Below are 13651 nucleotides of genomic sequence, written 5' to 3' on the forward strand. Positions count from 1 at the left end.
ATAGGACCAATACTAACAAGACGAAAATTTGAAGTCAACACCCTAAATATATATTTAGATACAGGAATTCGAGCCTGGAGAAGGGAGAAATTAAACTTCTCTTCGGAAATATTTCCCTTTAATGAGTTAAGTATAGTATATTGTATTATTTTAAATTAGTCAGATTAGTGAATTTTCAATATTGAATGGTCTGATTAAAAAAAATATTAGATTTCATCGCACCAAATCTCATCTCTCAATAAATCTTATTTTACTAGCGACATAGTCAAGGTGGAGCTAGAGCATAGGTAGTATCCAAAGTTCAAACTTTGTATTTATTGTAAGAAATTCGTGAAATAAGTTTAAATTATTAATTTATAACTCGTAACTTAAAAGGAATAAATATGGATACATAAGCTTCAAATCTTAGCTCCGTCTTCATATATGATCCCCGCTCAATTCAAAATGATTTAAAAAAACCATTAATGTGTGTGGGGGGAGGGAATAGGGGAAAATAGTGAAGGGGGATGGTGTCCATAGGTAGGGGAGTGGGAAAATGTAAGGATGGGGAAGGGCGGCAAATGGCGGCATTAGGTGAGGGGATGACAATTAAATTTTGGGCCAACCCCTCCCCTGGCTTTGCTGAGAGTTTTACATTTGATTTGAGAGCAAATTAAAAATGTGTGCCAGCGGCCATTTGTTTCTTCTGATTGGATTCTTGTGTTCAACACGTTATAAATGACGCGTAATTGCTTGCTATTTCCATGAAATTATATACGCGGATTTTGACTTCTACTTTTTTTCTAAATCCATTCTTCCCTCTAACTTTTCCCTCTTTATATGTCGACTAAGATTATTTTATGAGCTATTTCTTGCAAAATTTCACGTACATGTTCAGATACTCGGTTTATTTAGCGCTTGTTTGGATTAGCTAATTAACTATTGTAGTTGATAATAATTAAAAACTAAAAAGTTTTCTTTTAAATGGTGAACATGATGTTATAAATAAGTCGTTACATGCATATTAAATAATTGATATGTTTTATATTTCGAAACTTACAAAAAATATTAGAAATAAAATGGTTGTGGCTTAGTTAAACTAAAAGTACTTATAAGTTTAAGCCATAATTAATTAAGGACAATCAATTTATGACTTTTTACTGACTTTGTTTATAATATAACTTAGCAAAAGCATAATAAGCCGAGAAATAATTACATTCTTTTTTTACTGTCTTTTGTTAATAAATTCTGTTATTAAATGAGAACCTAATTAATGAGAAACATATCTATCTGTTAACCAAAAGATGTTCCCCTTAAAGCCTTGAAGGGGATTTTCTAAAAGAAACTTTTGTGGAAATGCGTCTTAGTCACGGATAACCCTCCTTTTGTCCCCTTATGACTTTCTGAGTTTATAATTACCCAATTTTCTTCCTGAATTGTTTAGTGGTGGAGGTGGAACCGCAGAAGTAACTAACTACTCATAAGTATTAATCTTTTAATAGGTTAATCAAAATATAAGAAATATATCGCAATTTTAGTATTTTACGCAACTAGAATTTTCATGACAAGATTGTCTGGCATTTGATACTTAGACTGTGAATATCACATATTAAATACCCGGTACGTGTAAGTTTTAACTGAATCATTACTATGGTTCTATATGCAAAAAGGGCATCGTGAGGCACAAAACATCCTGCATTCACGCAGGATTTGGAGAATGATCGCACTTCTAAGGGTGTGATGCATACCCTAATACAAGATGATGTAGACAGGGGAGAAACTATGTTGGCCCAGGGTGGTCAACTGAACACCCTTCGCCGAAAAATTATACTATATATAAGGTAAAATATTATTTGTTATTGATTAGAAAATAGACTTTGAACACCCTTATTGAATTTCCTGGCTTCGGCACTGGATGTAGATAGTATACCCTAATGCATGTATTAGTGATTGTTTCTACGGCTCGAACCTCTGACCTATAGGTCACACGAAGATAACTTTACTGTAGCTCTATATGTAACTAGAAAGAATATTTAAGTCTGAGGTACCAAATCACTGAACCTAATTCCTTTTTATTTTGGAAATTTCTGTCAACTTAATTAATGCATCAACCACTATAGTCTATATATCTCTGTGTTAGTCAACTAAATTGTGTAAGTTATAAAAGAATATGGTACCCTGGAACCATCCGTTAATAGTTGTCAATCAAAAAAATTTAAAGATTTTTTCCAGAAAACAAACAGCTGTAAAGCTTTAAGTAGTAGTCACGGAGTTCTGTAGTAATATTTGAGACTACTGTTTTTCAACGTTTCATACTACTTTTTCAAAAGATGTTTTTGAGAAGTCAAAATCTGAAACTATCGAGGTCGATCTCTGTGTTATGCCAACACTTAGTGTTTGTAATTATTATAATTTGGCACCCACATCAAATTTGTTTTAGAGAAACAGAGTCTTCCCTGTGATAATAGGCTATATTCATGTAGTTTAGCGATCTTTTACGCCTCAACTTAGCTATACTTTATTGCTATATGAAGTTTAAATGACAACCAATGGCTCTAATTATGAATTTTGTGTTTTGCTGGAGCAAGTCTTGATTATGAGGACATTGAACAATGTTTGGAGCTAATCTGAAGCAAGGAAAGCCAATCGGAGGTACATGCGGGTGAAAGAAGAAGGAAAAAAAAATAGAAAACAGCTTAACTCCATGAGCGCGCGCCAAGCGCGGCCGTGCTCGTCAGACAGAATAGAATGCGATATGTGCGGCCCAAGCGCGGTCCAAGCGCGGCCGCGATGATCAATTCGAGGAACATTATTTTCAGGGGTAATTTTGTCAGTTCTAGGGCAATCTCCTTAACATATAAGAAGCCCAGCTCGCCCAAAAAGAAGGTATCAAGGTTTTTGAAGGATTATTGAAGGCAAGAAGATTCGGCATAGAGTTTTACCTTTCTTCTTCTTATTTTGATCATTAATGATGAATTCTACTGTTATGATTGTGAAAACGATTATGCATAGCTAAACATTTAATCTAGGGTTTTGATGGAACCACTTGGAGGATGAATTTCTGATATGTTAATATAGATTTGCCTTAATAATTTCTCTATTTATTCAACTATATTGTGATTGTTGTTGAATAAAGGGCCCTCAATCGGCTGTGCTTATTTAATGCAGTACTCGGGAGAGAGTGTTATTTAGGTAGTTGTTGAACAACATCACTCCTAACGTATATGAGGGATCAATACAAAGGATTTAAAGGTGGGATTAGGGATTACGAAACCTAGGGTGCGATCTAAGTGAGCTGTAACTAAGGCCAGCTAGCGTAATTCAGGAGAATATATCTAGTATATTATTGTAATTACTCGGGAGAGAGTTACGACAGTCAAAGTGTTCATGATCGATAGAGAAGACTTAGACAAAATTTATAGCAAACATAGCGGAAAGGATTCCGACAAGAGGGGAAATCATAATCTTAGGCCATTCTCATTCTTGCTTACAACCAGTTTATAGCTAGTTTTTAATTACTGCATTTGTATTACATATCATTTAGTTAATAAACACCCAAATTGTTACTCAAATATTTCTGAAGATTGAATACGTGAATTTCTGTGAGTCCAATAGATGCGATCGATAGGTTAATTCCCTGTGGGATTCGACTCCGGACTTGTTAACCGGAATATATTTTGCAATGACCACTTTATCCTTTCTATAAGGCATAGTTAGGCGTGATCAAATTTTGACGTCGTTGCCGGGAATTAACGGTGTTATTGATTGCAGTTAAAAAGAAGTGCAGAAATTTTTAGTGTAGTCAATTTTCTTCAATTTAAACTGATCATTGAAATTCTAACATTTGTAGTCGTGGTTGTTACAGGTGCATGCCTAGAAACTTCTCAAGAACTGGAGAATTATTCGAAGAATTATCAGATCCTGAGAAGGTATTCAAGGCATTGAACCGTGCAAACAGAAAAGGTACAACAACAGAACTCAACCGAAAGAATTGAACCAGACATGAAAGACGATAATCTAAACAATAGAGATAACATGAATGATCCAAACAATAGGAACAACGCAAATTACCCAAATGATCAGGGTGTGGCACCTCTTGTGCTAGAAACAACACTATATGAATGGGCACAACCCACAACTGACAACTTAGCAATTGCTATTGTAGTCCCTCCGATACAAGCAGACTCATTCCAGATCACAAATAACACGTTACATCTGTTGCAGAACAAGGGATTATTCTCTGGATCATATGTTGAAGATCCTCAGCAGCATCTAAAGAACTTCCTCTCAATTTGTGCCACGTAGAGACAACACAATGTCACACCAGAAGCAATACGTTTGTTGTTGTTTCCATTCTCAGTGACAAGAGCAACCCAGACTTGGCTTAATTCACTCCCTATCAACTTCATCACTACTTGGGAGGAATTAGTCAAGCAATATTTGAGCAAATTTCATCCGCCCAAGAATACTGTTCAGCAAATTGATGAGATATTGAGCCTCAAACAGAGACCAATTGAGACGCTACATGAAACGTGGGAGAGATTCAAGAGTCTGATGGTTACATGTCCACATCATGGTATTCCGGAGCAGATGTTGGGGCAGAGATTTTACATGGGTTTAGCAGATACTTTGAAAGCCAATATTGATGCTTCAGCAGGTGGAGCATTTTTGAGCAAGACATTCAGAGAGAGCAAGATCTTGCTTGGCAAGATGGAACAAAACTCAGGATGGACAACAAGGAACGCTCCAATCACTCATGTGGTGCACTCAGTAGCTCTAGATCTGGCTAACTCCATGGCTGAAAATATGGTCACTCTACTGACGCAAATGAGGATCCTCACCAAAATGGTGAAAGAATCAGGCCAGAAGCAGCAGGTACACATAGTTGATGCAACCAATGGGGATCTCTGTACATCATACATTAATCAACCATATGTCTGTTCATGGAGTGCTAAAGGTGATAGTCAACAATATTAGGAGAACATGAATTATGTGGCTAACTACGGGGGACCAAAACCAGGTGATCAGAATTGGGGTCAGCAAAATCAACAATACAGACCAGCTCAGCAGTAGTACAATAACAACAATAATCATGGGGCTATACGACCACAGGGGCAAATGGTGCCTTACCAAAGGCAACAAGGGTACAACCAGCAAAATCAGCAGCAGGCCTATCAATAACCTTTACAACAACATATTGTAAGACATGTAGATGGGTTTGCTAAACTCGAGGGTAGGATGAACAAGTGATTGGGTCCACTAGAAAACTAGCTGACAGAGTAGACTCACATGAGTCAGCGATTAAGAATATTGAGATCCAGTTAGGACAGATTTCCATGGCCCTAAATAAGTCCTCATAGGACGTTACCTGCAGGCACCCAAATCAATCCAAAAGAGCAGGTCCCGAAGCAGCTGATGGTAGTAAGCCTCCGAAATGGTAGGGACTTAGATCTGGAGCAAGAAATTGCTTGCGAAAGTAGGCCGGCTGAGACACTGGTGTAAGTACCCATTGAGATAGATGATTCGGCAGGTTTAACTGAGGTGACGGTACAGAGTGCACAAGAGAACACCAACAAAGAAGAAGAGGTTGTGAAAGAGACTAAAGGTGCGCCGAAACCGACAGTAGAAGCAGTGCCTGAACAAGAGAAAAACCAAATTACAAGGAAAAAGAAACCTCTAGCACCATTCCCACAGAGATTGGCCAAGTATCAAAAAGATGAGCAATACAAGAAATTTTTGAAGATGTTGAAGCAAATTCAGGTAAATATTCCATTGATCGATGCTTTAAAAGAAATGCCTGGGTATGCAAAGATGATTAAAGGCTTGATGTCCCGCAAGTTTGACTTCCAATACTTGGCCACGGTTACACTGACTCAGACCTGCAGTGATGTTGTAATGAAACCTATAGTTGAGAAGCTGTCTGAGCCAGGGAGTTTCACAATCCCTTGCACAATAGGCAACTTTGCATTTGTTAAGGCACTGTGTAATCTGGGAGCAAACATAAATCTTATGCCCCTAGCTATCTACAAAAGGCTAGGCATTGGAAGAGCTAGACCTACGTCTATGCTATTATAGCTGGCTGACCGAACAGTGAAGAGGCCCTCTAGGATTCTAGATGATGTATTGGTGCAGGTTGGGAAGTTTGTGTTCCCAGCAGATTTTGTCATCCTTGACTGTCGGGTTGACAAGGAAATTCCCATAATTTTGGGAAGACCATTCTTGACCACTTGGAGAGCTTTAATTGATTGTGAAACCAGAGAGCTCAAGATGAGATTAAACGATGAAGAAATAACATTCAACGTGCAGAAATATATGCGCAGACCCAGTGAATTTGCCAATTGCTCTCTAATAGATGCGGTGGATGTAGTGTTGGAGGAGGACGATAAAGCATTGAACGTTAAAGATCCCTTAGCAGCTTGTCTCATGAACTTAGAAAAAGCTAATGGTGAAGACTTGGCAAAGTGGGTACTGGCTATTGAAGGCCAAGGTTTATGGAAAAGGGAGCTTGAATTTGAACCTTTGCACTTGGAGGAAAGAAAAACTCCTCCAGCTAAGCCGTCAATAGAAGAACTACCGAAGTTGGAACTGAAGTTATTATCTCATCCAGTTTGTTAGATGTGCAAGCAGAATAGCTTTTGCAGGTACTGACTGAGTGCAAGACTGCAATTGGGTGGACCATTACAGACATTAAGAGGATCATCCCAGCCTTCTGTATGCATAAGATTCTGCTAAAAATGGGCACAAACCTTCCAGAGAACATCAAAGAAGACTGAACCCCAACATGAAAGAAGTGGTGAAAAAGGAAGTGATTAAATGGTTAGATGCGGGAATCATATTCCCGATCTCTAACAACAACTAGGTTAGCCCAGTGCAGTATGTGCCAAAAAAGGGAGGTATGACAGTGGTGACAAATGAAAAGAACGAGTTGATCTCTACCCGAACAGTCACAGGTTGGCGAATCTATATAGATTACAGGAAATTGAACTTGGCCACCAGGAAGGACCATTTCCCACTGCCATTCATTGATCAGATGCTAGATAGATTGGCAAAGAGGTCTCACTTTTTCTTCCTGGATGGGTACTCAGGGTATAATCAGATTTTCATTGCCCCTGAGGATCGGGAGAAAACGTTGTTCACCTGCCCTTATGAAATCTATGTTTTTCGGTGAATGCCATATGGCCTATGCAATGCACCCGCCACATTGCAAAGGTGCATGATGGCCATCTTCACAGATATGGTAGAGGAGATAATGGAGGTTTTCATGGATGACTTCTTAGTAGTGGGGAATTCATTCGATGATTGCCTTATGAACTTGAGGCGAGTTTTGAAAAGGAGTATCGAGACAAATCCGATACTCAATTGGGAAAAGTGTCATTTCATGGTACAGGAAAGTATAGTCTTGGGGCACCTAGTGTCAAGTAAAGGTATTGAGGTGGATCGTGCAAATATTGATGTGATAGAAAAGCTTCCACACCCACCTCTGTCAAAGCAATCAGAAGTTTTCTGGGGCACGCTTGTTTCTATAGGAGATTTATAAAAGATTTTTCCAAAATTGCTAACCCCTTGTGCAAATTGCTTGAAAAAAATCACCCTTTTGTGTTTTCTGATGACTGTAGGGTAGCTTTTGAGGAACTAACAAAGAGACTGGTAAAAACATCTATCATAGTTGCCCCCAATTGGGAGAAACTATTTGAGTTGATGTGTGATGCTAGTGACTATGTTGTGGGAGCAGTTCTTGGGCAACGAAAAGATAAAATCATGCATCCAATATACTACGCAAGTAGAATGTTGAGTGGAGCCTAGCTGAATTACACTGTGACCAAGAAGGAGATGCTGGCAATGGTGTTCATATTTGACAAGTTCAGGTCATACCTGATAGGCTCAAAGGTAATTGTTTATACTGACCATGTTGCTCTCAGGTACTTAATTGAGAAACCGCTCCTCATTCAATGGGTGCTACTGCTCCAAGAATTTGATTTGGAGATCCGTGACCGAAAGGGAACGGAGAACCAAGTAGCTAACCATTTATCCAGGCTAGAAGGAGCTGAAAAGAAGGTTGAGGTAGAAGAAATTCTTGAAACTTTTCCAAATGAACAACTACTAGCCACGAGTCTCGAGGAAACTCTATGGTATGCAGACATTGCAAACTACCTGATGAGCGGTATTGTTCCTTATGACCTTTCCTCTATTCAAAAGAAAAAGTTCTTTCATGATTGTCGCATGTATTATTGGGATGAGCCTTATCTGTTCAGGATTTGTGTTGATAACATGATCCGGAGATGTATCCCCGAGATAGAACAGTCTTCTATTTTCAAGGCTTGTCACGTGTTACCATATGGTGGGCATTTCGGGGGAGTAAGGATAGCTGCGAAAGTCTTTGAGTCGGGGTTCTATTGGCCAACACTATTCAAAGATGCACATCTATGGATAAAGGGTGTGATGAATGAGAACGAACCAGGAACATTTCCCGCAGACATGAGATGCCCATGAACCCAATTCAAGAGGTAGAAGTGTTTGATGTATGGGGGATCGACTTCATGGGGCCATTCGTCAGCTCATATGGCAACAAGTACATACTCGTCGATGTGGAATGAGTGGCCAAATGGGTAGAAGCTGCAACACTCCCTACAAATGATGCAAGGGGGAAATTGGTTTTTTGAGAAAGAACATTTTCACCCGATTTGGCACCCCAAGGGCAATAATCAGTGACAGAGACACTCACTTTTGCAATCGAGCCTTTACAAAGTTGTTGGAGAAGTATGATGTATTCCACAAGGTGGCCACCCCATATCATCCACAAACAAGCGGGCAAGTGGAAGTTTCGAATAGAGAAATAAAGAATGTGCTGACAAAAACTAGGAATGCAACTAGAATAGATTGGGCAAGGAAGTTCGATGATGCACTTTGGGCGTATCTAACAGCTTTCAAAACTCTAATTGGCATGTCTCCATACAAATTGGTGTTTAGAAAAGCGTTTCATTTACCTGTAGAGTTAGAACATAGAGCTTGGTGGGCATTGAGACAGTTAAATCTTGATAGTGAAGCAGCTGGAACAAGTAGAGTAATAGAATTGCATGAGCTGGATGAGTTTAGATATCACACTTTTGAGAACACAAGATTATACAAGGAAAGAACGAAGATTATAGGAATATTATTGAGCGGAATTTTAAACCTGGAGATATGGTATTGCTATACAATTCTCGTCTGAGGTTGTTTCCGGGCAAATTAAAATCACGATGGTCAGGCCCTTTTTGTGTGGTTGAAATTCACCCCTCGGGAGCAGTAGAGATTACTGCGAGTAATTTCTCTCACACATTTAGAGTCAGCGGGCATAGAGTGAAATATTATGTAGGCATGGAGGAAGTAAAGAAAGTGTCAGTGACCCATTTGATCGAGCCACCAAAGTTGAGCGTACCTTAAATGCGCTTATCTACGTTGTGCTGCGATATTAAATCAGGCGCTTCATGGGAGGCAACCCATTGATTTGTTGTATTTGTCGTGCCACGACATTAACTAAGGCGCTGGTTGGGAGGCAACCCAATGTGTAGTGATTTTAGTGTAGTTAGAATTTGTTATTTTGATTTTTGTAAGTACTAACAAGTGTAGGTGAGCTTGGGTGATTGATAAGTCCATTAGACGCTAAAGGGATAGGTAACAATTTGATAAATCTCGAGGTCTAGGTGTGTGGTCGTGCTTAGACCGTGCAAAATGCAAAGTATTCTATCTCAGGTTTTCTCCCAGGAGCACGACCGCGCTCAGACCACGCATATCGCCAAGTGTTTTGCCTTGCAAGCGCGGCCGCGCTCGGACCGCGCTTGTACCGCTCCGCCTGCCACTTTAGTTTTGTTATTTATTTTTTATTTTTTTTTGTTTTGTTTTGTTATTTTAATTATAACACTCTAACCTACCCCCCTCCCCCAACTTGATATCCCCTCCATCTCCCTCTTAATCTATTCACACCTAAACACCTAAACCCTCTTTTACAAATCAAAAAAATAACTCACAACCCTTCCCCTTCTCCCCAAAGAACCCCAACCCTCATAATCCCCCTTTACTCTCAAATCACACGCAATCCACTCTCTTTTCTTTTTTGACAGCCCCTTCACCTACCCTAACCACATCTCTACCAGGTAAGATCCATTGTTTCAATTCTTGTTGGGATATTTGAGTTCTTGGTGAGGTAGTAGTTTTTCTTTCTTTTCTTTAGTAGATTTTTTTTGTTGTATATTCTTGTATGTTAGTGGGTTTGTTGAGGTTGTTGTAGATGTATCTCTTGACATCTGTGGGTCACATTGGGGTAGTTGTGGTTGTGTTTGGCTTATAACTTTGTCAATTGGGGACTCCGGTGAATGGTGCATACAAAGTGTTTGTTAAAATGCTTCAATGAGTTGTTAATGTTAATTGTGACCAATTATGCGGATGAAGTTTGAGTAACCGCCTTTGATTCACATCTTTTGTGTTTCACTGATAATGTTCTTTATTTAAGGTAGTATGGCACCTTCCAAGAAACACCGAACCACCGGTGATTCATCCAGCGGCCAAGTTGGATCCTCCAGAGCACGCGCTTCAACTCTTGCTCGTCCTTATGATAGTAACAAGTTTGTCTTCGCCGCAGCTTAGGACCGTTTTGCTGACAAGGCAGCCAAGAAGCCCATACCGGAGAGGGACATGGATATAAGGTCACTCCAATATGGCTGTCCCAACTTTTACAATAAGTTGGTCCGACATGGGTTGGAGATTTTCTTTAAAGAACCGAATGACGCAAATCTGATGGTTGTGCGCGAATTTTATGCAAAAGTTAAAGAACATGTGAATGGTGTATGCACGCTGCGCAAGAAGAATGTAGACGTCTCTGTTGAGGCCATTCAGAGAGCATACCGACTGGCCGCACCTGTGGCAGAGGCAGACGACTACTATGAAGCCTATGGTAGACGATGGACCTTGTAGGAGGTATTATTTGAAACCATATATGTGCCTAGCAAGGAAATTGTGTGGATGAAACATGGGCGTAAGTTCCATTCGGCGACACTAACCTTTGAAGGGAAGTGTTGGTTGTATGTCATCAACAACCGTCTGCTCCCGTCCTCCAACACCACGGAAGTAAATGCTCCTCGAGATGCATTGATTTGGTATTTTATGAATGGCCACAATTTTGACGTGGCCAAGCTTATTCACGAGGAGATGTTTACTCGTTGTCCGGTGAAGAGGTATGGTTTCTTCTTCCCTTCCCTAGTCACTAGGTTATGCCGCACAACTCAGGTGTCGGAAAACTTGAGCGTAGATGGAAAAGTGCCGAAAGGCAAAGTTTCGAGCAGATAAGGTGACTATTGGGAAGGAGCCTGTGGCACCTGGTGGTGATAATAGTGATGACTCGGATGCACCTGAGGAGGTGGAGGATGAGCAGGAGGAAGTGGGAGCTAAGTCGCCTACCCATGAGCATGTTGCGGAAGCTGCAGGACCATCTAGGGTCGGTCGGATTACTCGGTTAGCAGCCTTAGAGCAGGAGATGGCAGGGTTGCGTACTACGGTCACTGACTTGGGGATGAGAGTTGATGCTTTGGCCACCCAGAATGCTAAATCAGATAAGAAGATCATGGGCTGGCTACGTGCTTTGGGTCGGGCATGTCACCTTGACCCTGGCACTGTCTTTGATGACGTCCAAATCCACCACTAAAAAGTAAATGGACACGGTCGCATGCAATATAATATACCCAACTATGAGTCGGGGTCGAATCCCACAGAGAACAATATGTAGGTGATTAGGAATGTAAGAGAATTACCACTTGTTATCCAATGCCAAACACTAAGAATTAGTTTGAGAAAAGATTTATACTTAAATGCGGAAATGTAAACTAACCTAGAAATCATGTAAAATGATCAATGGCTACAAGGATGAATGCATCGGGAATTACACTCAAGTAACGATCCAATGTATTTCACGATTTTACAAATATGAGCGAGTTTATGTTAATAGCCACGGGTAATAATTCTATATTAGCTTCTTCCAAAGACTAACAAGATTTCCTAATTGAATTGTCCCTAAAACAATTAAGAGATTTAGCACACCCGGATATGGCTACAAGTAGTTCAATCCTATCCCTAGGTAGAATCTATAAAATTAGGGTTAAAGCCTCAAGTTCTTGTTAATTAATCTTTCCCAACCCCAAATAATCTTTCCCAAAATTAATTCGGAGTTAATGGGCGAGTCCTAGGGTTAGCTAATCTCTTTGGAAACATTAAAGAACGAGAATAATTAAAGAAACAATAACTCACTTCATAAAAGGATAAAAATCATTCAATACATAAGCACAACAAAGTATTTAATCCACACTTTAAATATGAATATTCCCATAAATAAGATTCAAGTGTTGGATAAAATACTACACACTTAGATATACAATACAAAGCAAGGAAATGAAGAAATAAACATAAATGGGTAAGAAATTCTCAACCACAAGCTTCAAATCTTCAAGACCAAAGTGTGTGTACAAAACCCTAGCTTCCAACCTTGTTCTCTCTAGTGTTTGGAACTGAAAATATGCCAAAAGATATTTACAAATGAGCGGGTTTGGGTATTAAATGGTTTGGGGTGAAAAATGTGAATTTTCAGAACTGCCCAGTTTTCTCGCCCATTTTCTTCTTCGCGTTCGCGAAGATTTGCTTTCCTTGAGCTTCGCGTTCGCGAAGGTTTGAGTCTTGCTGCTTTGTGTTTGCGGTAGGTACTTTGCGCTCGCGAAGGTTTAGTTTCGTGCTTCTTCACATTCGCGAAGAGTAAATCACTAGGCATGTTCTCATTGTCCATTTTAGCTCATTTTTGACTTGTTTTCGCTTGGTTTCTTCACCATTACTTCTAAATCACATACAACCTGTAAAACAGAAGTAAATGACATTAAAAACACGATTTTATCACTCAAACATAGCAAAAGTATAGGTTTAAAGACAAGATAAGTTGGTAAATTACCAACTTATCAGTCTCCGATCAGGACTGATCTGTCAGGGAAGTTCCTTTACCTCGCATTTATTTATTTTGTATGACATGTGGACATGCCATCTTTTTAAGTGTAGGGTGGGGGATGCTTCGTTTGTATGTTGTATATATAGGAACATAGCTTGATTTTTGGTCTTTAGTTAGTTGTCTAAATGTGTGATTCGACTTGTCCCGACGATGGATATCACTCGACGGGTTTCTTGAGGGTCTAAGTCGATATATATAAAAAAAATACAAGAAAAGATTTTCTTTTGTTGGTAGTGTATCAATTTCCCCTTGGTTTTTATTTGGACCGCGGTTCTTTTCTAATGGTTTTATTTGAACCGGGTGTAGTTAGTTTTTTTATTTTTTTTAGGTAGTTATGGGCTATGAGCTAAGATGGAAAGAGGATCTCTTAATGTTGTTACGCCTTGAATATAGTAGACACTTTAGTGTGACGCTTAGTCTCAGTTGTTGATTCTTGTTAGAGTGCCTTAAATTGTATGTTCTTAACTTCACTTAAGTACTCAGACGAGTTTTTGATCATCTAATCTGGAGTTAGTCATGTGCCATGTGTGTATGAGATTTACTGTATTCTGTGCACTGCATTTGATGCCTAGAACTTGCCCTGTGTGTTTGCAAAGCGAAATATTAGTTTTATTCAGTCTTGGAAGTGATATAGGCGTTTCTTTGTTGAACCAGATA

At 39.5% G+C, this 13651-nt stretch overlaps 1 protein-coding gene and 1 non-coding gene across 2 annotated transcripts; one reads left to right on the forward strand and one right to left on the reverse strand.

The window, feature by feature from the left end:
• Positions 1 to 3981: 3981 nt before the first annotated feature.
• On the forward strand, positions 3982 to 6594 carry LOC138878051 (uncharacterized). The gene is made up of 4 exons (XM_070157706.1): positions 3982 to 4273; positions 4340 to 4936; positions 5510 to 5962; positions 6071 to 6594. Exons 1-4 carry the CDS (start codon positions 3982 to 3984, stop codon positions 6592 to 6594), a joined length of 1866 nt encoding a protein of 621 aa, XP_070013807.1.
• On the reverse strand, positions 4454 to 4559 carry LOC138878796 (small nucleolar RNA R71). The gene has a single exon (XR_011402572.1). It is a non-coding gene; the product is annotated as a small nucleolar RNA R71 (small nucleolar RNA).
• Positions 6595 to 13651: the final 7057 nt, after the last annotated feature.

This window comes from Nicotiana sylvestris, chromosome 9 (assembly GCF_000393655.2).
Source record: "Nicotiana sylvestris chromosome 9, ASM39365v2, whole genome shotgun sequence".
In the NCBI taxonomy this organism is placed as follows: domain Eukaryota; kingdom Viridiplantae; phylum Streptophyta; class Magnoliopsida; order Solanales; family Solanaceae; genus Nicotiana; species Nicotiana sylvestris.